General features: G+C 37.3%; 1 protein-coding gene across 6 annotated transcripts in view; it reads left to right on the top strand.

The window, feature by feature from the left end:
- The window catches only part of ALMS1 (ALMS1 centrosome and basal body associated protein), a 231,023-nt gene that overhangs the window by 94,613 nt on the left and 110,958 nt on the right, over nucleotides 1-25,452 (top strand). For 5 of the 6 annotated variants that reach the window (XM_086700836.1, XM_086700840.1, XM_086700835.1 and 2 more), the window contains one exon: nucleotides 7,189-9,026. In XM_086700836.1, coding sequence (XP_086556962.1) covers nucleotides 7,189-9,026 — 1,838 coding nt within the window. Of the gene's footprint in view, nucleotides 1-7,188; nucleotides 9,027-9,710; nucleotides 10,010-25,452 lie in introns of those variants that run through there. The other variant, XM_086700839.1, reaches the window with a different exon arrangement.

The following is a 25,452-nucleotide window of genomic DNA, read 5'->3' as shown; positions in this document are numbered from 1 at the left end:
AGGGAAGCTTCTGGACTCATTCTATGAAGCCAGCATTACCTTGATTCCCAAACCAAAGACCCCACTAAAAAGGTGAATTACAGGCCAATATCCCTGGTGAACGTGGATGTAAAAATTCTCAAAAGATACTAGCAAATCAAATTCAACGGTATATTAAAATTATTCACCATCAAGTGGGATTCATTCCTGGGCTGCAAGGCTGGGTTCAGTATTCACAAATCAATCAATGTGATACATCACATTAATAGAAGAAAGGATAAGAACCATATGATATTGTCAATAGATGCAGAAAAGGCATTTGACAAAATACAGCATCCTTTCTTAATAAAAACCCTCAAGAAAGTTGCATAGAAGGAACATATATGAAAGGCCCACAGCTAATATCCTCAGTGGGAAAAAACTGATAGTTTTCCCTGTGAGATCAACAACACAACAGGGATGTCCACTTTCGCCGCTGTTGTTCAATGCAGTGTTGGAAGTCCTAGCCAATTAGGCCACAAACAAAAGGCATCCAAATTGGCGAAGAAGAAGTGAAACTTTCACTCTTTGCCGGTTACATGATATTCTACATGAAAACCTGAAAGACTCCACCAAAAAACTGCTAAAGCTGATACATAAATTCAGCAAAGTCACAGGTTATAAAATCAATGTACAGAAATTGGTTGCATTTCTGTACGCCAATAATGAAGCAACAGAAAGAGATATCAAAGAATCTATATCATTTGCAATTGCACCAAGAGCCATAAGATACCTAGGAATAAACCTAACTAAAGAGGTAAGAGATCTGTACACTGAAAAGTATACAAAGATTATGAAAGAAATTGAAGAAGCCACAAAGAAATGGAAAAACATTCCATGCTTATGGATTAGAAGAACAAATACTGTTGAATTGTCTATACTATCCAAAGCAATCTACGTGTTCAGTGCAATCCCAATCAAAATAGTACCAGCATTCTTCACAGAGCTAGAACAAACAATTCTAAAATTTGTATGGAACCAGAAAAGACCCTGCATAGCCAAAGTAATGTTGAAAAAGCAAAGCAAAGCTGGAGGCATCACAGCCCCAGACTTTAGCCTATATTACAAAGTTGTAATCAAGACAGTATGCTTTGGGCACAAAAACAGACACATAGACCAATGCAATAGAATAGAAAACCCAGAAATGGACCTATAAGTGTATGGCCAACTAATCTTCAACAAAGCAGGAAAGAGTATCCGGTGGAAAAAAGTCTCTTTAGCAAATGATGTTGGGAGAACTGGACAGTAACATGCAGAAGAATGAAACTGGACCATTTTATTACAGCATATATAAAAATTAACTCAAAATGGACGAAAGACTTAAATGTGAGACAGGAAACCATCAAAATCCTACAGAAGAAAACAGGCAGCAACCTCTTTGACCTAGGTTGCAGCAACTTCTTACTTGACATGTCTCCGAAGGCAAGGGAAAGAAAAGCAAAAATGAACTATTGGGACTCTGTCAAGATAAAAAGCTTCTGCACAGGGAAGGAAACAGCAAAACTAAAAGGCAACCTGTGGAATGGGAGAAGATACTTGCAAATGACATATTGGATAAAGGTTTAATATCAGAAATCTATAAAGAACTTACAAACACGACACCTGAAAAACTATCCAGTAATGAAAAGGGCAGAACACATGAATAGACACGTTTCCAAAGATATCCAGATAGCAAACGACACATGAAAAGATGCTCAACATCACTCATCATCAGGGAAATAGAAATCAAAACCACCCTGAGATACCACCTCACACCAGTCAGAGTGGCTAAAATTAACAACTCAGGAAACCACAGATGTTGGCAAGGATGTAGGGAAAGGGAAGCACTTTTGCACTGTTAGTGGGAATGGAAACTGGTGCTGCCACTCTGGAAGACAGTTTGGAGGTTCTTCAAAAAATTACGACTAGAATTATCCTATGACCCAGCAGAGTATGCAGGAGTGCTGATTCAAAAGGGCATGCACACCAATGTTTACAGCAGCGCTATCAGCAATATTCAAATTATGGAAAGAGCCCAAATGTCCATCAACTAATGAATGGATTAAGATGATCTGGCGTGTACACACACACACACACACACACACACACACACACACACACACTGGAATACTACTCAGTGATGAAAAAGAATGAAATCTTACCATTTGCAACAACATGGATGGAAGTGGAGGGTATCATGTTAAACAAAATAAGTCAGTCAGAAAGATACACGATTTCACTCCTGTAGAATTTGAGAAACTTAACAGATGATCATAGAGGAAGGGAAGGAAAAATAAGATACAAGCAGAGAAGGAGGCAAACCATAAAAGACTCTTAAATACAGAGAACAAACTGAGGGTTGATGGGGGTGGAGAAAATGGGTGATGGCCATTGAGGAGGGTACTTGTTGGGATGAGCACTGGGTGTTCTATGTAAGTGATAAATCACGGGAATCTACTCTTGAAGCCCTGACAATAAAAAAAATAAAAAGAATTCAGGTCTTAATTACACCTCCTTGGTTAAGGTTAATCCTAGGAATTTTATTAATTTTTGTACAATTATAAATAGGATTGTTTTCTTAATATCTCTTTCTGCTACTTCATTATTAGCATGTAGAAATGGAACAGATTTCTGTATATTAATTCTGTGTCCTGTGACTTTTCTGAATTCATTTTTCAGTTCTAGTAGTTGTTTTGTGGAGTCTTTAGGATATTAATGTCATCTGCAAATAGTGGAGGTTTTACTTTTTCCTTATCAGTTAGAAGCCTTTTATTTCCTTTTCTTGTATGATTTACTGTGGCTAGGACTTATGTACTAGGTTGCACTGGTGAGAGTGGATATCCTTATCTTGTTCCTGAACTTAGGGGAGAAGCTCTGTTTTTCACCATTGAGTATGATGGTATAGCTGTGGCTTTTTTTTTTTTTTTTTTTTGTGGTATGTTCTCTCTAAACCTGCCTTTTTAAGAGTTTTTATCATGAATGGATGTTGTACTTTATCAATTTTTTGTGTGTGAATTTATTGAGATGCTCATACTGGTTTTACTCTTTCTCTTGTTAGTATGATGGTACTAAACAATGAACGGGTCAACCAAGAAGTCAAAGAAGAAATAAAAAAAATACATGGAGACAAATGAAAGTGAAAACACAGTGGACCAAAACCTTTGGGATATAGCAAAAACAGTTCTCAGAGGGAAGATTATAGCAATATAGGCATACTTCCAGAAGCAAGAAAAATCTCAAATAACCTAACCTTACACCTAAAGATCTAGAAAAAGAACAAAGTCCAGAGCCAGAGGAAGGAAGGAAGTAACAATTAGAGTAGGAGTAAATGTGGGGTGCCTGGGTGGCTCAGTCGGTTAAGCATCCGACTTTGGCTCAGGTCATGATCTCACGGTTCATGAGTTCGAGCCTCGCATCAGGTTGTGTGCTGACAGCTCAGAGCGTGGAGCACAGAGCCTGGAGCCTGCTGCTTATTCTGCATCTGCTCTTCTTTCTGCCCCTCCCCCACCGGTGCTCTGTCTCTCCCGCTCTCTCTCAAAGATAAATGAACATTAAAAAAAATAAAAAACAAAAAAAAAGGGGTAAAAAAACAGAAGTGATCAGTGAAACCAGGAGCTGTCAAAAAATTAACAAAATTGGGGCGCCTGGGTGGCGCAGTCGGTTAAGCGTCCGACTTCAGCCAGGTCACGATCTCGCGGTCCGTGAGTTCGAGCCCCGCGTCAGGCTCTGGGCTGATGGCTCAGAGCCTGGAGCCTGTTTCCGATTCTGTGTCTCCCTCTCTCTCTGCCCCTCCCCCGTTCATGCTCTGTCTCTCTCTGTCCCAAAAATAAATAAACGTTGAAAAAAAAAAATTAAAAAAAAAAAAATTAACAAAATTGATAAACCTTTAGTGAGACTTACCAAGAAAAGAAGAGAGAGAGGACTCAAATAAAATTAGAAATGAAGGAGGGAAAATAACAACCAACACCGCAGAAATACAAAGGATTACAAGAATATTATTAAAAACTATATGCCAACAAATTGGACAACGTGGAAGAAATGGATAGATTCCTTAGAAACATATCCCCTTTCAAAACTGAATCAGGAAAAAGAAGAAAATTTGAACAGACCAATTAGTAGTAATGAAATTGAATCAGTAATAAACTCTCAACAAACAAAAGCCCAGGACCAGATGGCTTCACAGGTAGAATTCTACCAAACATTTAAACATTTAAAGAAGAGTTAATAACCTATTCTCAAATTGTTCCAAAAAAATAGAAGTGGAAGGCAACTTCCAGATTCATTCTACGATGCCAGCATTACTTTGATACCAAATCATTTAAAGACATTATGAAAAAAGAATACTGTAGGCCAGTATCTCTGATTAACATAGATGCAAAAATCTTCAACAAAATATTAGCAACCTGAATCTAACAATACATTAAAAAGTCACCATGATCAAGTGGGATTTATTCCTGGGATATGAGGCTGGCTCCATATTTGCAAATCAATGTGATTCATCACATTAATATGCAAAAGGATAAAAACCATATGATCATCTCAGTAGATGTAAAAGAATCATAATATTAATTTGCATTTTCTTAATGTTAATGGTGTTGGACCTGTTATTATGCCCCTGTTTTCCCATCTCTTTTCTATTCATTGAAAAGTTTGGTTTTTGCCTATTTTTCTAATTGAGTTGTCTGTTTTGTTTTTGTTTTTTGGTAAGCTGTTGAGATTTGAGATGTCTTTATACATTTTAGATACAAGTCTTTCATTGGTTATGAGATTTGCAAAATTTTCTTCCAGCCTAAAGATGGGAGAGAGAGGGGCATGTCATTGCTGGAATGGGAAAGTACAGTCTCCCTGTGTGGTCTCCACAGGTACTGATACCACAGGAAGTGGTAACTCATTACCAGATGTTAGGGTAAAAATAATTCCTGGGCTCCTGCTTGGTCATCTCTGTACCTTGGCTTGGATGTTGGGGTGATTTGTAATTGCTTAGCAAGAGTAGATGTTTAGGCTCCTCACTTGGCTTTTGCTGGTGTCACAGAGGCAGTCTTTTTTCTGTGGTGATTGGCTGGAATAGAGCAGTTATGGCCTAAAAGTTTTCTGTCTTGCTAGACTTCACCTTTACTGTTTTGTTTTTTTCCCCCTAATGTTTATTCACTTTTTGAGAGACAGAGACAGAGTGTGAGCAGAGCAGGGGTAGAGAGAGAGGGAGACACAGAATCCGAAGCAGTCTCCAGGTTCTGAGCTGTCAGCACAGAGTCCCGACGCGGGGCCTGAACTCAAACCAGGAGATCATGACCTGAGCCGAAGTCAGATGCTTAACCGACTGAGCCACCCAGGCTCCCCCCTTTACTGTTTTTTTTTTTTAGCTAATGAGAGTGGGTTTTTATTAGAGCCTTTTTCTATGCCCTTTGTTCCTATGTTGCTGGCTTCTTCAGCTCCCACATCTGGAATATATGATGTAAAAAGTAAATCCAGGGATTGCATTACCATGTCATTCCTTAGGTCCCAAGATCCCTGTCTTCTCTACATCTTTCAGATTATTCTTTTTTTTTTTTTAACGTTTGTTTATTTTTGAGAGAGAGAGTGTGTGGAACAGAGCACAAGCAGGAGAGAGGCAGAGAGAGAGGGAGACACAGAATCCGAAGTAGGCTTCAAGCTCTGAGCTGTCAGCACAGAGCCTGATGCCGGGCTCAAACCCATGAACTGCGAGATCATGGGCCAAAGTCAGACACTTAATCAACTAAGCCACCCAGGCACCCCTGTATCTTTCAGGTTATTCTTAAGTTTGTTTTATATATAATGTCTAGGACTTTTAGTTATGCTTATCAAATGGAATAGGGAAAAGTACAACTACTCCATTACATCAGAAGTGGCAGCAGAGGTGCCTGGGCGCTCAGTCAGTTGTGTCCTACTCTTCCATTTCAGCTCATGTCATGATCTCACGGTTCATGAGATTGAGTCCCACGTCGGGCTCTCTGCTGACAGCATGGAGCTTGCTTGTGATTTTTCTTTCTGCCCCTCCCTGGTCTCTTTCCCTTTCTCTCAAAATAAATAAACATAAAAAAAAAGTGGCAGCATAATTTAAGGTATTTTTATTTGAAATCAAATGTGGCTGTTATCATCAAATAGGATTCTAAGTAATGATTTTATAGGTAAAGCACAGAAATCTCAAATTTTATATTTATGGTAGCTTTAGATTCTGATAGTGTAGCCTAGGAAGAAGTACTAGTTCTTTTCCGTTTCTTAGGAATATTCCTTTCCTTATTCTTTTTGGTAAGAAGCATCTGTAGTGAAGAGACCCAAAAATACAATGGTCAAATAAGATAGAATTGTATTTTTCCTTTATATGATAGTCTAGGGCAGGAAAGGGAGCTCTGCTCTTTGAAGTTATTCAAAGACCCAGACTGGCTTGGCAGCTGAGCCATTTTTACACATGGCTTCTGATTGTTTTAGATACTATCATTTTTAGGTGGCAGGAGTAAATGGTGATGGTAGTGATGGTGGTAGTAAGGGAACATGGAGGTCAAGAATTTGCTTTTCTTTTTTATTTTCTTTTTTTAATTTTATTTTTAAGAGAGAGAGAGAGAGAGAGCAAGCAGGGGAGGGGCAGAAAGAGAGGGAGACACAGAATCCAAAGCAGTCTCCAAAGCTGTCAGCACAGAGCCCAATGCTGGGCTCAAATTCACGGACCTCAAGCTCATGCCCTGAGCCGAGGTCAGATGCTTAACTGACTGAGCTACCCAGGAGCCCCAAGAATTTGGTTTTCTAAAGACAGGAAGCAGAAGTTATACTTACTACTTTTGCTCATCTCCTATTGGCCTAAACCTAGTCATATGGTCTCACCTAGCTACAAAGGAAAGTGGAAAGGTCTCCAGTTTTGTGGCCATGTGACCAGCACATGGTTAGGGTAAGGGGCTTCTGTTACTAAAAGAAAAATGGTGAGAATACTGGGGGACAATTGAGGGTTTTATATTTGTTACTTTAGTGAAACATTTTTTAGAAGAAATTAACTGTGTCGTCCTAATTATCATGAGCTATTTTATTCTATAGTTAACTGTCTTTTTTTGTTGTAATCTTGTTTAATTGTAAAGATCAACAGGACCTTTGTGGTCCGTCTTAGCCTGGATATATAACTTATTTTTATATAACACAAACTATTTGGACTATTTCAAGTAAGAATTTGTTTATATCTTCCAGGGTTTGCCGAGTCCACAGGGAATAAGATGCAACCCAGAAGCTGTATGTGGTCACATCATTATTGAGAGCCATGAAAAAGGATGTTTCAGGACTCTAACTGCCAAACAACCACAATTGGATAGCCACCCTTATGTTTTCAGACCTGCTGACCCCTCAGACGTTATCAGAGGACAACGGAGTCCATCATCATGGAAAACCAGACACATCAACCTTTCCAAATCATTAGACCAGAGTAACCCCCATTTCAAAGTTTGGAATTCCTTGCAGTTACGAAGTCCTTCCCCCTTTCAGAACTTTACAGCTGATGACTTCAGAATTAGCCAGGGTCTTCGAATGCCTTTCCATGAAAAGATAGACCCTTGGCTATCAGAATTAGTAGAACCTGTGCCACCCGAAGAAATAGATTGTCATTCTTCATCACATATGCTTCCCCCAGAACCCATGAAAAAGTTTACTACTTCCATCACTTTTGCATCTCACCGACACTCTAAATGCTTTTCAGATTCCTCTGTTCTTAAGGTTGGTGTTACTGAAGGTAGCCAGTGTACTGGAGCATCTGTGGGGGTATTTAATTCTCATTTCACTGAAGAGCAAAATCCTCCCAGAGATCTAGAACAGAAAACCTCTTCCCCTTCATCATTTAAAATTGTTAGTCATTCGCCAGATACCGCTGTGACTATTTTAGCAGAAAGTAGTAGGCAAAGTCAAAAATTATCTATTGAACATTCTCAGCAAGAAGAAAAACTCTTAGAAAGATCAGATTTTAAAGGCAGTGATTCTGAGCCCAGTACCAGTGCAAAGTATAGCAGTGTCAAGGAAGTTCATTTTTCTGATAACCATACCCTCATTAGCGTGAGCAGACCAAGTTCCACACTAGGAGTAAAAGAGAACACTGTAGCTATAAGTCCAGATCTTTCTTCGCACGTTTTACTTGAACGACAAGAGCTCTTTGAACAAAGCAAAGCCCCACACACAGATCACCATGTGAGAAAATACCATTCTCCCCCTCCTCAACATCAGGATTACGTAGCTCCGAACCTTCCTTGTCGCATTTTTCTTGAAAAACGAGAACTGTTTGAACAAAGCAAAGCCCCACATTTAGATCATCAGATGAGAGAAAACCAATCTCCCTTTCCTCAAGGTCAGGATTATATAGCTTCAGACCTTCCTTCTTCCATTTTTCTTGAACAACGTCAGCTCTTTGAACAAAGCAAAGCCCCAGATGTAGATCACATGGGAAAATACCATTCCCCCTTTCCTCAAGGTCAGGATTATGTAGTAGAAAAGAATAATCAACATAAGTTTAAGTCATACATTTCTAATATGATAAATGTTGAAGCCAAGTTCGATTCTGTGGTCTCCCAACCAGTCCCAAATCAGTGTACATTAGTAACATCTGCATCTACTCCACCCTCAAATAGAAAAGCACTTTCTTGTGTTCGTATAACTCTTTATCCCAAGACTCCTTCCAAGGTGGATAGTGGAACCTTAGATAAAAGATTGCATTCATTGGATCCTGCTTCTAAAACAAGGATGAATAGTGAGTTTAACTCTGACCTACAGACTATATCTTCAAGATCATTGGAACCAACATCCAAATTATTGGCCAGTAAACCTGTAGCACAGAATCAAGAATCTTTAGGTTTTCTAGGACTTAAATCTTCACCGGACTTCCAAGTTGTACAGTCTCCTCTTCCAGATAGTAACACTATTTCTCAGGACTTGAAAACCATACCTTTTCAGAATAGCCAGATAGTAACCTCAAGGCAAACACAAGTGAACACTTCAGATTTGGAAGGATATTCCAGTCCAGAAGGGACTCCAGTACCTGCAGATCGGTGAGTCTCATTGTGATGACAAGCAAGCTGATGGAATTTGTGATAAAGGGTTTTAAATACTTAAGCAAATGCAAGTTCTTGGGGGAAAGGCAGTATGATTTCTCTTAGGGGAGGTTGTATCTGACTAATCTAGGTATTCCAAGGCATAAATGCCTAAGTAAGAGAAAACACTTGGAAGTAATGTATTTTTAATTTCAGAGGGCTTTTGACGAGACTTGACATCAAGTATTTCAAAACATTGAATTACTCTGAGAAAAGTCTTTGATCATCCATAGTACAATTTACTAATTATTGTATTGGAAGTGTGCTGAAGACCAGACTTTGGGATATGTGCATGAGCTTACTCACTTGCTTGTGTGTGCTCTCTCTCTCCCTTCTTTTAGTTTCCATTTCATGGTTCTCCTCAAATATTTAGTATTTACAATGAGAAAGTAACTTTCCAGTAGAGAATCCTGGCAGACATCATTTTAGCCAGTTATCAAGGCTAACATCACTGGTAATGCGTATCAATATAATGTGCTCTCTATTGTGATGTTCCACCTTATAGTCTATTATAGGAAAGGAAACTTAGTTCAGGGCTAAATGCCTTAGATTTATATTATTTAGGCTAATTTAAGACTATCATTCATTCACTTTTACATTTTGAATAGAATTACCCTTTGTGTTTCATGTTCTACCACATAGTTGAGAAGGCAGCACATCATAGTGAAGAACCCTGGGCTTGGAAAGAAGGAAGGGAAATAATATTTATTCAGCATCCACATGTGGTAGAAATGGCCATGAGGGACTTATATGTTATCTCATTTAATGATTGTAATAACCCTATGAGGTGAGTGGTGGTATCCTTATTTACCCTCTGGGAAACTGAGACACTGATATTGCTACTTTGTACTTTTATTTATGTGAGATAATGCTGTTTATAAGCAAGAGAGTGGTCATTCTAGTGTGGTCTTTTTAATTAAAGCAAGTGCTTGTTCACTGCATGGTAGTGTCTCTCTGATCTTGAGTCCTGCTTTCAGCTCTTCTTTCAAGGTATTCTCTTGGACAAGTCATTTAATATCTTTGGCACTCCTATGGGATTGATGGTGGAAGGAAAGAATTGGAAAGCTAAAAGGTCCCTTGTAGCTCTAAAAGTTGGTGATTTAGAATTAGAATTTTAGACTGACCCTAAAAAACAGGGTCAGTCTCTGCTTTCAGTATTATAATACTGAATTAGAGTTGAATTCCTGGAATGAGAAGAAAATAGTAGATGATTATAAATATGCACTAAATAATAATGCCATTTGTTCAAAATGTACTAAATGCCATCTGGTATAGTAGATGTAGGTATCATTTTAACCTTAATATAATCACCAGAGGTAGATATTATTACCTCAATTTATATATTTTAAAAACCTAATACTTGGGGGGGGGGGGTGGTCCTGGGTGGCTCAGTCGGTTAAGCGTCCAACATTGCCTCAGTTCATGATCTTGCGGTTTGTGAGTTCAAGTGAGTTCAAGCGCCGCGTTGGGCTCTGTGCTGACAGCTCAGAGCCTGGAGCCTGCTTCCGATTCTGTGTCTCCCTCTCTCTCTGCCCCTCCCCTGTTCACGCTGTGTCTCTTAATAATAAGTAAACATTAAAAAAAAAAAAAACAGAAAAAAAACAACCTAATACTTAGAGAAATTAGACGTTTTGCCCAGGATCACATGTCTATTATTAAGTGTTAGAAATGGCATTCTAATCTAGGTTTGTCTGACTCCAAAGTTCATAATAATTCAAGCTACATATATACACATACATACTCATCTGTATACGTGTGTGTATATAAAATGTGTAAGCATATATGTATTAAGTATTTTTAAAGCTTTTTATTTTGAGATTTTAAATTTAAAGAGTTACAAAAGTGGTAGAGTTCTTGTATTAATTATTTTCTGATGTGTAACCTATTATCCTGAAATGTAGCAGCTTAAAATAATAAATATTATCCCAATGTTAGTATGGTTTTCTGTGGGTCAGAAATTTAGGTGAGGTTTAGCTGGGTGCTTTCAGCTCAGGGTCTCTTATGGGGTTGCAAACAAGGTATTGTCTGCAGCTCTGGTCCCATTTCAAGACTTGACTGAGAGCATGTGCTTCCAGGCTTGTTCACATGACTATTGGCCAGAGACATCACTCCCTTCCTTCCATAAGGCAGCTCAAATATGACAGCTAAACTTCCCTCTGAGTGAGCATGTGAGAGAACAAGAGAGGATGCCCAGGGCAAAAGTCATAGTCTTTGTAACCTAACCTTGTAAGGGAATCTCACCATTTGTGCTATATTCTGTTCAATAGAAGTGAATCAATTATTTCCAGCTCACCCTCAACGGGTAGAGATAAACAAGGGTATGAATTACCAAGAGGCAGAGATCATTGGGAAATATCTTGGAGGTTACCAGTATGTCCTTTACCAAATGTTCCCTTGTGTTAACATCTTACTGTAACATCATAACAATAAAACATATACCAAAACTAAGAAATTATCCTTCATATAAAATTATAACTAAAATGTAGACTGATTTGGATTTCATCTCATTTTTATGCACATGAACGTTTTTTGCTTCAGATCCAACCCAAGATGCCACCTTACATTTTAGTGGTCCTGTCTCCTTTATTTTCAGTAATCTGTGTCAGTCCTTGTTTTTTTATGATCTTGACACTTTAAAGAGAATTGGTAATTTTGGAGAAAGTTTTTTTGTTTTTTTTATTTAACTTTATGTTTTGTTTTTTAAAATTTACATCCAAATTAGTATATAGTGAAGCAATGATTTCAGTAGATTCCTTAATGCCCCTTACCCATTTAGCGCATCCCCCCTCCCACAACCCCTCCAGCAACCCTGTTTGTTCTCCATATTTATGAGTCTCTTCTGTTTTGCCCCCTCCCTGTTTTTATATTATTTTTGTTTCCCTTCCCTTATGTTCATCTTTTTTGTCTCTTAAAGTCCTCATATGAGTGAAGTCATATGATTTTTGTCTTTCTCTGACTAATTTCACTTAGTGGAGAAAGTTTTGATTTAGTTTTCTCTGATGTCTCAAGACTAGGTTGAGGTTATGCATTTGCAGTGCATTTCATTGGGGAGCACATTAAGTTGATATGCATTACCGGTGATGTTAACCTTGATCACTTGGCTAAAGTGATGTCTACCAAGGTTCTTCACTGTACAGTTACTGTTTTTCCTTTTTAAATACTAGATATTTGGATAGAAACTGGTAGACTATGCAAATATCTTGTTTCTGCTTAAAACTTTGATCACTAATTTTAGGCTTCATCACTGGATCTTGCTTGTAGCACTCTGGTATTCTGATGGAGTTTTTATACTTCTTTCATTCCTTCTACATGTATTAATTGGAATTTTTCTGCAAGCAAGAGCTGTCGTTCCTCCCTCATTTATTTATTCCTTTAGTTATTCATGTATATCCGTATGGATTCAATATAGGAGCTATACTTCTATTAGACAAAATAGGCTTTAAGCCAAAACCAGTAACAGGAGACAGGGAAGGCCATTATATACCAATAAAGGGGTCAGGTGATGTAATAAGATGATAAACAGTTGTAAATATGTACACAACCAACATTGGAGCATCTAAGTGTATTAAGCAAATACTAAACATACCTGAAGGGAGAAATAGATAACAATATATTAGTAAGGGACTTCAGTACCCTTCTTTCAACAATGGAGAATAGTACTTAGAAACAAAGGTATAGCACCAGGTTAGCTCATTGTTACTAGGATGTCAGTGCTTCTAACAGTTAATAAAGCTCAGGATTATATGTATGTATATTAACTCATGCATATACCTACTTCTCTGCTTGTTCTCATCTCTGTTAATGTGTATGTGTTTATGTATATTTGTATATGTAAATTTTTTTTTTAATTTTTTTTTTTTAACGTTTATTTATTTTTGAGACAGAGACAGAGCATGAACAGGGGAGGGGCAGAGAGAGAGGGAGACACAGAATCTGAAACAGGCTCCAGGCTCTGAGCGGTTAGCACAGAGCCCGACGCGGGGCTCAAACTCACGGACTGTGAGATCATGACCTGAGCCGAAGTCGGATGCTTAACCGACCGAGCCACCCAGGCGCCCCTGTAAATATTTTTTAAACCACAAGTCAGTGTTGATACCTTCAACTAATCTTGAACCACAGGGTTGATTATAAACTTTTACCCTTGTTTTTAACTTCTTTCTTCAGTAGTAATAAACCTGGCTCTCATTATCTACAATATATTTACCCTAGTATATAAATTAGATAGTTTCAGAATTCCCAGGTGAAAAACAAATTCTCCTACTTGAGTACAGTGTTTATATATACCTTTCTTTTGAATTTAGCGTTATGGTATCCAGTCAAAACAATGCTGACATTTTTTAGGTCGTGTTCTTTTTTTTTTTTTTTTTTTTTCTTTTCTATACACTGTGTCAGTACATGATTCATTTATAATACAGTTAGTTTCATTTGTCACATCCTGCATTCCGTCTTTGCCCTTGGTTGATTTTGGTTAATTTTTAATAATTTACATAGTGCAAAACTTTTTGTGGTGTATAATTCTATCATTTGTGATAAATCTACCATCACAGTTTCATACAAAGCATTTCTATCCAAAAATTTCTGCATGTCATCTCCTTAGAGACAATTCCTCCTCTGACCCCTGGTAATTCCTGCTTTGTCCTTTTCTTAGTCTTTCTAGAGTGTCCTATAAATGAAATAATAAGATATGTAACAGCCTCTGGGTTTAGTTTCTTTTACTTTGAGAAGCACATTTAAGATTCATCCATCTTTTTTTTATGAAGCAGATGTTTTACTTTTTATTGCTTTATTAAAAACAGTAATATTTTATTATTCCTTTATATGACAATTCTTTTGTACATATTACCACAGTTTGTTAATCCATGCATTCATTCTTTGAAGGATATTTGTGTTGTTTCAGTTTTGGGGTGTGATTACAGTTAGAGCTGCTATAAACATTTGTGTGTCAGTGTTTGTTTCTGTAGGGTAAATATTCAGGAGTGGGATTGCTGAGTCATGTGGTGTATGTGTGTGGTTAACCTGGCAAGAACTGTTTATCTTTGCATTTTCACTAGCAATAATACATGTTCCAGTTACTCTGTGTCTTTGTCAGCATTTTGTATTGTCCATATACTTTAGCCATTTTTATAGCTGTATAGTGATATTTCAATATAGTTTTCATTTGTATTTCCCTAATGGCTTTTCTTCACTTCATGTGATTTTTTTTTACCATCCTTATTGGTGAAAATGATTTTATAGTAGGGTTTTATTTTCTTACAGTTGAATTTTGCGAGTTCTGAGTATGTTTTGGATATACAGCCTTTGCTGGATATGTTGCTGGCAAATATCTTCTTGTAGTATGTGACGTATCTTTTCATCTACTTAATGTATTGAGTCTGTCACAGAACAAAGGTTTTTAATTTCAATGAAGTCCAGTTTACTGATTTTTTTTTTTTATGGCTTATGCAATTGGGGTGACAGTCCTTTTCTTTCAGTACTTTAAAAATATTTTGCTTCTTTCTAAATTCCATGGTTTCTGATGAGAACTCTACAGTTTTGGAATCATTATTCCCCTGTACATTTGAAGCAATGTGTTATTTTATTTTTCCCTGGTTGCTTTCCTTTTTTTGTTTTGCTTTGAGTCAGTTGGTCATGATGTTTGTAGGCATGGATTTCTTTGGACCATCCTGTTTGGAGTTTGCTGTGCTAATGGTTTTTATCTTTCATCGTATTTAGGCAGTTTTAGCCCTTATTTATTCAAGTATTTTTTCTGTACCACATTCTTTCTCTTCTCTTTCTACATCTCTGATGACACAAATGTTTTTGGTATTATCTTACAAGTCCCTGAAGCTCTGTTGATTTTTTTTTTTCCAATCTTTTTTTTCCCCCTCTCTTGTTCAGATTGAATAATTTCTATTGTTCTGTCGTGGAGTTCACTAAGTCTTTCCTCTGACATTTCCATTCTGCCATTGAGCTCATCCAGTGAGTATTTTATTTCACTTGTATCATTTTTTAGTTTTAAAATATCTGCCATTTCGGGGTGCCTGGGTGGCTCAGTCAGTTAAGCATCCAGTTCTTGATTTCAGCTCAGGTCATGATCTCACAGTTTGTGAGGTCGAGCCCCACGTTGGGCAGAGCCTGCTTGGGATTCTCTATTTCCTTCTCTCTGCCCCTTCTCAACTCATTCTCTCTTAAAAATAAACATTAAAAATTTTTTCTGCTATTTCTTCTCTTTATTTGCTGAGACCTTGTCTTATCATTACTTTTGAGGGTATCCACTCTTACATGTTCTGGGATTTTATAATAGCTTCCTTAAAGTTTTTGTCAGATAATTCTAACACTTCTTTCATCCCAGCATTGGTGTCTGTTGATTTTCTTTTCCCACATGAGTTTAGATTTTTCTGGATCTTCATATGCTGAGTAATTTTGGATTGTATTTCATAATATTGTGAGATAACTAGTCTCATTTAAATCCTATAGAAATTTTCGATATTTTTGTTTTAGCAGGCAATCAACCCATTTGCATTCAGGTTACAAATTAAAACCAGCCTTCTGTGGGTTATAGTTCCATGTGAGTTCAATTTTCAGAGCTTTTGCACTGCTATCCACATTTGACCTGCATGTGTGTGTACCCAGTGGCCAGTCCGAGACTTGGGTAGTAGGCTATCCCATACTTCTGTTCTCAAAGTTTAGGTATGCTCTTTAGGTTCAGATCCACACACGCATGGCTCAGGGATAGGCCCAGGAGATTATAAATGTATGTTAAGGAGTTGATTTTCTTTCTACAGTTACCCCTTGAGCTCTCCTTTCTTGAGTCCCAGGACAGAAAGCAGGAACATAATTTACCCCCTCTCTTCTGTATACTTCCTGTGACTACTTTGTGTCCGTTTCAGGTGGCTCAGTACAGAGGGTAAAGATCAAGAGGTTTGTCCCACACTCTTGAAACCAAACTTCCTATATTGGAAGAGAAAATTTTTCCTCTCTCAGAATTTTAAGCTCTTCCTGGCTCCTGTTACTGCTGTACTACTGCCATCATGAGATTACTTGAGTGCTTGAGCTTACTAGAAGACACAGAAAAAAGATTTTCACACTATTTCAATTCCCGCTCCTCAGTCCTGACTAGAGGGCTTCTGGAGGTTTTTGTCTGTGCTAGGGCCCACCTCCAGGTTTCAAGCTATTTTGTGTTCAGACCCCAGTGGATAACAAAGGAAAGAATGGTAAACTTATCACCATTAAAATTGTTTTTAATGTTTATTTATTTTTGAGAAAGCAAGCAAGAATGAATGAGGGAGGGGCAGAGAAAGAAAGAGGGAAATAGAGGATCCGAAGCCGGCTCTGTGCTGACAGCAGACAGGCCGATGTGGAGCTCAAACTCAAGAACTGTTAGGTCATGACCTGAGCTGAAGTCAGAAACTTAACTGACTGAACCACCCAGGTGCCCCAAACTTACACCATTTTGATAGTGCTTCAAATGTTGATCATCTTCACCAATTTGCCTACTTCTGTTATTTTCCAGTCTTGTGATAGGTGCTCTGTGTAGACTTTCTAGGTTTTATGTATACAGCTGAGAGAGACTGGGTCTGTTATGGTTACCCAGCACCGGAACCAAATGTACCATTTCTTCATTCCCATCAAAGTATATGCAAGTTCGAATTACTCCACATCTTTACCAACACTTGATATTTCCAGTTGTTTTTATTACGAGCCATTCTAAATGTGGATGTGAAAGAGTATGTTATTGTGGCTTTAATTTGTGTTTCACTGATGACTTATGATGCTAACCATCTTTTCTGTGTTTCCTTGATATTTGATTGTCTTTATGAAGTGTCCATGGTCCCATTCGTTTATTTGATTGTCTCATTATTATGAAAGTTATTTTCGTATATTTCAAATACAAATTATCTGTGTATTGCACGTACTTTTTTCACAGACTGTGGTTTGATTTTTGTTTTCTTTTTTTTTTTTTTTTTATATGAAGTTTATTGTCAAATTGGTTCCCATACTGATTTTTGTTTTCTTACTGGTACTTTTGAAGAAGAGAAAGTGTTAATTTTTACAAAAATTGTTAGTTTTTCATTTAAGGTTAGTACTTTTCATGTCTTCTCTAAGAAAATATTGCCTAACCCAATGTGTTGAAAATTTTCTCCTATATTTTCATCTAGAAATATAGTTTTAACTTTATGTTTTAAGTCTGTAATATATGCAATTTGAGGATCATTTTCTTAGATATTACAGCACCATTTCTGAAATCTTGATTATTTCCTTAGTGAATTTAGTTGGCATCTTTGTCAGAAATCAGTTGGCCTCCTATGTGTGGGTTTATTTTTGAGTTTTTACTCTATTCCTTTAATTTATCTGTTTTTATACCAATACCATGATGTCTTGATTTATAGTAAGTCTTAAAATCAAGTTGTCCTGCAACTTTTTAAAACAAATTTTCAACATTATTGTTATCTTAAGTCCTTTGCATTTCAATATAAATTTCAGAATAAGCTTCCTGATTTCTCTAAAAATGCTTCTTGGGATTTTGTTTGGTATTGCATTAAATCTGTAGATCATTTTGTGAATGATTGATATCTTAATAATAACGAGTCTTCCCATGCATGAACATTTTTTTCTGCTTATTAGTGTCCCTCAGTAACATGTAATTTTCAGTGTGTAGGCCTTGCACATCTTTTGTTAAATTTATTCCTAAATATTTTATGTTTCTTTGATGCTATTATATATGGTATTTGAAAATTTTTATTTTCTAATTATTTTTTGCTTGTATAATAGAAATACTGTTGTTAAGCCGGCTTACAAATGTCAACAAATTAATTTTAATTTTAATTTTAATTTTAATTTTAATTTTAATTTTAATTTTAATTTCTTACTTATGGGCCAGAGCTTCCTATGGGATAATTTAGGGCAATAGGTACTATGACCATAGAGTATTTAGATAAACTAATAGTTCCATTGTTTAAATTGAGGCATATTTGTTGTCCTCTGTTTTATGTTCAGTAACTCCCCTAAGATTTAGGGACTGTCTTGTTTAAATTTAATGAGTAACCCCAGGTATGATGTTTATTCTTCATAGAAAATCACATTGTCAGGGAGCAGACAGAGCAGTTTTACTCCTTTCTTTCCAGTCTTCATGGCTTTGTTTCTTTTTCTTACCTAATACACTGGCTAGGACATTCAGTATAATATCAAGTAGAAGTAGTAAGAGCAGACATCTTGTGGATTTAGTTTTTCATCAAGTGTGATATTACCTGTAAATTTTTAATAGATGATCTTTATCAGATTAAGGATATCCTCTTTTGTTGTTAGTTTGCTATGAGTTTTTATTATGAGTGGGAATTGAATTTTGTCCAATGCTTTTAATGCTTTATTGAGGTGATCATATGTGTATTCTCCTGTTTTCATCGATGTGAATTACATTGATTAGATTTTGAATGTTAAATTTTATCTTACATTATTGGGATAAATATAAACTTTTTTATATTTATTACTGAATTCAATTTGCTAACATCGGTCTTTAATTTTTTTTTTTTTTTTTTTTTTTTAGTTTATTTGAGAGAGAGAGAGGACATGAGTGGGGGAGGGAAAGAGAGGGAGAGAGAGAATCCCAAGCAGGCTCCACACTGACAGCATGGAGCCAGATGCAGGGTTTGACCTCACGAACCATGGCAGCATGGCTGGAGCAGAAATCAAGAGTCAAGAGGCTTAATCAACTGAGCCACCCAGCCACCCCTAGGGGTCTATAATCTTTTTGATTACAGAGCTATGGTGGCTTCCAAAAAAGAAAAATTGGGAAATATTCACTCTTTCATCATTTTCTGAAAGAGTATGTGTCAGATTGGTGTTGTTTGAATTAAATCTACCGTATTACATTTTATTTTCTATTTGTGTCATCTGGTTTTTGTCCCTTCTTTCCTGCCATCGTTTGTATTAATCATGCATCTTTTATTACTCTGTCTTATTTTCCTTTTTGGCTTTTTTATATACATATTTATTTTTTTGATAAATGGGATGGATCCCGCCCCAAATTTGATTTAGATATGTAGGGTTATTACATTTTTCACACCAAGAGGATTTGAGAGGAAGTTTATTATTCTCATAGGGACTCCTGGGGAGAGCTGGGTGGGCACAAACAGGTCCAGGCCATCTTGGGCAGAATGAGTGGATGGGCTTATAGTGGCTAGGAAGTAGAACTGGGAAAAGGGTTCTGTGTATGGGAGGTTTACATTTTCTGTTGGTGCCAAAGAAGGAGGTACTCACATTCAGGCTTTCTTACCAGCCTGTTTGGATGTAGGGCCATAGGTGATGCTTAAAAAGAAGTCAGTAGTGAAACATCAAAAATGGAGTCAGACTTCATTACAGTACATGTTATAGAGATTACCATATTCACCCTTAATTTATATATTATCCTTAATTGCTACCTAACATTTTATTTTTACATCTATGTAAAATATCTATGGAGATATTTACCTATAATTTTCTTTTCTTGTAATATCTTTTGGTATGAGCATTGGGCTGACCTCATAAATATATTGGGATACTTTGAAAGAGTTTGTTTAAGATTGGTATTCTTTCTTTCTTAGGTATTGGGCAGAATTCACCAGTGAATCCATCATGGCCTGGAGTTTTTATTACAGATTCAATTTATTTAATAGATATGGCTATGTAAATTTGCTTTAGTTTTAAAATTTTATTAAGTAATTTTTTCTATTTTAACTTGTCAAAATTTGTTGACATGAGTTATTTTCATAGTATCTTACCCTTTCAATTTCTCAATCTGTAGTGATATTAACTTTTTTATGTCTGATATTGGTAATTTTCGTTTCCTCTTTTTTTACTTAATTTCTCTTTCTGGGGGTTAAACAATTTGGGTTTTGTTGATCCTCTAGTGTATGTTTTCTTTTTAAGGTTTTTGCTACTATGTTTATTTTTTTCCTTCTGTTTTGGATTTTAACCTAATGGTCTTTTTCTACCTTCTGAGAATATACAGTTTTTTTTCATATTCATTAATGTTTAGCCTTTTCCTTATACAGACAGATTTTTATGTAGTTTCTCATCATCATCTTTGTTCTAAGTATTTTCTCATTTTTTTCTTTCTAAAGTTTTATTTACATTCTAGTTAGTTAATACAGTGCAATATTAGTTTCAGGAATAGAATTCAGGATGTGAGGCCGATCTGGCTGCAACATCTGTCACCGCATTGATTGCCGGGGTTGATTTGGCTGATCTGGCTGGCTAGGCGGGTGGCCCCTTCCTCCCTCACCGCTCCATGTGTGTCCCTCCCGAAGCTGCCACTTGGTGGAAGAGGACGACCTTCCCCGATAGAGGCGGACCGTTCTTCGGTCAAGGGTATACGAGTAGCTGCTCTCCCCTGCTAGAACCTCCAAACAAGCTCTCAGGAATAGAATTCAGTGATTCATCACTTATGTACAAAACCCAGTGCTTATAACAAGTGCCCTCCCTAATACTATCACCCATCTAACCCATCCCCCACTCGCCTCCCTCTAAATATTTTCTCATTTCTGTTATAGTTTTTTGTTGTTGTTCTGTGGGTTATGTAGAGATGTGTTTTTTTTAATAAATGTTCATTTATTTTGAGAGACATATACATATATATAGAGAGAGAGAGCAAGAGCAAGCACGTGTGTGCTAGCAAGCAGGGGAGGGGCAGAGAGAGGGGGAGAGAGAATCCCAAGCAGGCTCCATGCTGTCAGCACAGAGCCTGACGTAAGCCTTGATCCCATGAACCATAAGATCACAACCTGAGCCGAAAGCAAGAGTTGGACTCTTAACCGACTGAGCCACCCAGGCACCCTGAGATGTGTTTCTTAATTTCCAGTTATATGGGAACTTTCTAATTATTGCTTGTTTCTAGTTAGTTCCATTGTGGTCACTGAGATTGTATTCTGAATGATTTCAGTATATTTAAACTTATTATAATTGCTTCATGTTATGGTATATTTTTATTTTTATCAATGTGCAGTTGAAAGGAGTATGTATTCTGTAGTTCCTATATGTGCTATTTTGTATATGTTATGTCAGTTTGGTCCAGTTGGTCAACTGTCATGTTGAAATCTTTATTTTTACTGAATTGTTATCTGCTTTAGCATCTGAGAATATTACGTTAATATCTCCTTTTTTTATCCTTAACCATTTGGGAGTAAGTTTTTGACATGCTGCCCATCACTATATCATTTACTATATGAAAGAACATTTTCCTACATAACCCCAATAAAGCCATAAAAATCAGGAAATTAGGGGCGCCTGGGTGGCGCAGTCGGTTAAGTGTCCGACTTCAGCTCAGGTCACGATCTTGCGGTCCGTAAGTTCGAGCCCCGCGTCGGGCTCTGGGCTGATGGCTCAGAGCCTGGAGCCGGCTTCTGATTCTGTGTCTCCCTCTCTCTCTGCCCCTCCCCTGTTCATGCTCTGTCTCTCTCTGTCTCAAAAATAAAATAAAAACGTTAAAAAAAAAATTAAAAAAAAAATCAGGAAATTAACATCAGTGCTGTATTTTATTATTATTATTATTTTTTTAATTTTTATTTATTTTTGAGACAGAGAGAGACAGAGCGTGAGCAGGGGAAGGGCAGAGAGAGAGGGAGACAGAATCCAAAGTAGGCTCCAGGATCTGAGCTGTCAGTACTGAGCCCTGTGCAGGGCTCAAACTCATGAACTGCGAGATCATGACCTGAGCTGAAGTCAGACACTTAACTGACTGAGCCACTCAGGCACCCCAACATCAGTGCTGTATTACAGATACTATTCAGGTTTTCTGGTTGTTCCCATAAGGATTTTTATAACAAGAGGAGGCAGTTCAGAATCACATGTTTCATTTAGTTGTCATGGCTCTAATTCTTTTCTAGAACATTGCTTTAGTCTTTCCTTCACTTTCTTGACCTTTGGGAGATTACAGATCATTTATTTTGTAGAATGTTTTTCAATTTGGATTTCTTTGATATTTCCTCATGATAAGGTTTGGGTTATGTATTTTTGGCAAGAATATGACAGTTGTGACATTCAGTTCTCATGATATTTTATCAGATGTTGCATAATTTTCATTTGTCGCACTGACAACTATACATTAATTACTTAATAAGGTTTTGGCTGCTAGTTTCCTTCACTGGAAAGTTACTGTTTTCCCCTTTGTAATTAAGTCTCTTGTGGAAAGTACTATGAAATTATGTAACTGTCTCATTCCTTTGTAAACTTTGAGTTTGTTTATTATATCCATATAGAAGCATGCTTTCTTATTTCATTCAGTGGGTCTTTTTTACTTTTTACTTTAAAAATATATAGACTCACAAGAGATTACAAAAATAGTTTAGAGAGTCCCAGGTACCCATCACTCAATGTAATATCTTACATAACTTTAGTACATTATCAAAACCAGGAAATTGACATTAATACAGTACAAATAGCTAGACTATAGACCTTCATCTGATTTCATCAGTTTTTGCATGCACTTGTTTTTAAATGTATATATGTATAATTCTGTGAAATTTAATCACATGGATTCATATAACCACTACCCTAATCAAGATACAGAGTTCTGTCATCACAAAGGAATTCCCTCTTACCTGTCCCTTTACAGTCACACTATTGTGCCCTGCCCCTTGCCTTCTTTAACTCCTGCAAACCAGTGATCTGTTTTTCTACTGTATGCTTTTGTCATTTGGAGAAGGTTCTATAAATGGAGTCATATAGCATATAACCTTTTGAGATTAGCTCTCTTTACTCAGCCCACTGACCTAGAGATCCATCTGGGTTATTGTATTTATCAGTATTTCTTTTTATTGCTAAGTAGTATTCAAATGTATGAATATATCACAGCTTATTCTGTAGAAGGACATTTGATTGTTGCTAGGTTTTTACTACTGCTGATATAGCTGCTGTGAAAATCCATGTACTTATTTTTACATGAACGTAAGTTTTATTTCTCTAGGACAGTGACTGTCAACCAGGGGTGATTTTGTTCCACGGAGACATTTGGCAATATCTGAAGACATATTTGATTGTCACAACTAGGAGAGAATTTTCTATTGGCATCAGGACTGCTGATGATAAGATCCTAGAATACACTGGACAGTCCCCACAAGGAATTACTTGGTTCAAAATGTCTGTTAGCTCCAAGGTTGAGAATCTCTGCTGTAGGATAAATGCCCAGGAGTGTGATTGTTGGGTTGTATAATGAGTATATGTATATTTTGTAAGAAACAGCCTAATTATTTTTCACAGTGGTTGCACCATTTTACATTTCTACTAGCAAAGTATGAGGGATCCAGTTTCTCTGTATCCTTCAGCTTTTGGTACTCCCAATATTTTTTATTTTAGCCATCCTAATAAGTATAGAGGGGTATTCCCTGTCATTCTGATTTGCATGTCCCTAAAAGGCTAATAATGATGATGAACATTTTTTCATGTGCTTGTTTTCCATCTGTATATTTTCTTTGATGAAGTGTGTTCAAGTTGTTTTGCCAGTTTCTAATTGCACTGTTGTGTTTTTTAACTGATTAATTTAGATTTTATATCTGTTCTGGATACATGTTTTTTGTTGGATATGAGATTTGCAAATATTTTGCATGATAAAAAAATCATATTTTCTTATTACGTTTAACGTTACTATTGTAATTTGTTTTCATTCTGAAAATGTCACTGATCTGATGGCCTGTGGCAGCCCCTTCAGGCAGGCTTCTGTATCCATTTTACATGTCTCTGTTATCTTTTGGACATGTCTTTGTTTCTGGCACGAGAAGATATTTCAGGCTCATCTTGTACTTTGCCATCCTCTGGAATTGGCCATTTCTCCAAGGATCCTGGTTTCTTCTAGTGGAAGGTGATATTTAGAAGCCAAGATTTGAGCACTAGGTGCTCATATATGGCTATGAGCCATAGCTCATATATGAGCCATATATGGCTATGAGCACTAGGTGCTCATATGGCACATATGGCTATTGGACTGCTCCCAGCCCTCGCAGTGGATATGTGTATGCACACACACACACACTCATTTGCATTTATTTTTTCTTTATCTATTAAAAACCATAAGCTCACACCAGTATATGGAGTTCTTAATGAATTTCATTTTACTTTTTTTCTTTCTGTATTTGTAACTCCCTTATCCAATAGTGAGAAACCTCACTTCCTATATGTTTTATGTCTTTATTTGGTCAGTCTCCCATTCTATAATTAATGTCCCATCTCTCCTGCCGTCCTCTTCCCAACCAGGATTCTGACTCACTACTTGAATTCTGACCCTCCATTCAGGCTACCTTTTTGTGTGGTTGTGCTTCTCCCACTGCTTGGGCTTTGACACTCCATGCTAGACTACCCCTCAACATGGATAACCTCCCCACAATTTGGTCTCTGACTCTCTCCCCACCCCACCCCCCCATCACAATGCTCACCCCATTCATATAGATAACCTTTCTCACCCACTTTAGCCTCTGACTCCCCATGCTGGATTACCTCTTCACATGGGTGTCTTCCTTATCCTACTGAGACTTTGATTTCTCACAGTGGGCTTCTCTGCTTGGGTGTTTTATTCTGTTCAGGATCTGGCTCAAGATGTAGACACCCTCCTTACCCCGGCTCTAATAACCCAGGCCAGACTACCTTTCCTTACTCTGCTTGATCTCTGACTACCAAACTGGGCCACCTTCCATCCCTGGATGACACCCTTCTTCTGTAGGGGATCTGACTTCCCAATCCAGACTGCCTCTCCATGAAGATATTTTCTATACTCTGCTCCAGATCTTCCACTCTATGTCAGGCTGCTCCACCCTAGAGACACCTTCCGCATTCTGCTTGGGATCATCCCACATGCCAAGCTGGATCTGTGTCTCCATGGAAACTGTCCTCATCCTGATCAGGCTCTGATACTTATACCAGGCCACACCTCCACAGAGATTCTCTTCTTGCCCTGATTGGCTTACGATACCCTGTGTTAGGCTACTCTTTAATCCGGGCACTCTCCTCAGAACTAATAATGTTCTGATACCTTACTCTGGGGTACTGTTGCCTTACTCCATGTAGGTGCCTACCTTATTTTGTCCATCTAATAGCTTTAAAATGTAATTGTTCTGGACAGTGTAATTGTTCAGGAAGGAAAAGATAAAAGGAAGGGGAGAATTAAAAAAATTATGTTTAAATTCTAGTTAGTTAACATACAGTGTAGTATTGGTTTCAGTGATTCATCACTTACTTATAATACCCAGTGCTCATCACAGCAAGTACCCTCCTTAGTGCCCATCACCCATCCATCCCATCCCCCACACACCTCCCTCCATCAACCCTCAGTTCTCATTCATTAAGAGTCTCTTGTGGTTTGTTCCCCCTGGTCTCTTTTTTCCCCCTCTTCCTATATAGTCATCTGTTTTATCTTCTTAAATTCTACACATGAGTGAAATTA

This window comes from Puma concolor, chromosome A3 (genome assembly GCF_028749965.1).
Source record: "Puma concolor isolate L17-30 chromosome A3, mPumCon1.1.hap2, whole genome shotgun sequence".
NCBI lineage: Eukaryota > Metazoa > Chordata > Mammalia > Carnivora > Felidae > Puma > Puma concolor.
This window is presented reverse-complemented; position numbering and strand designations above follow the sequence as displayed.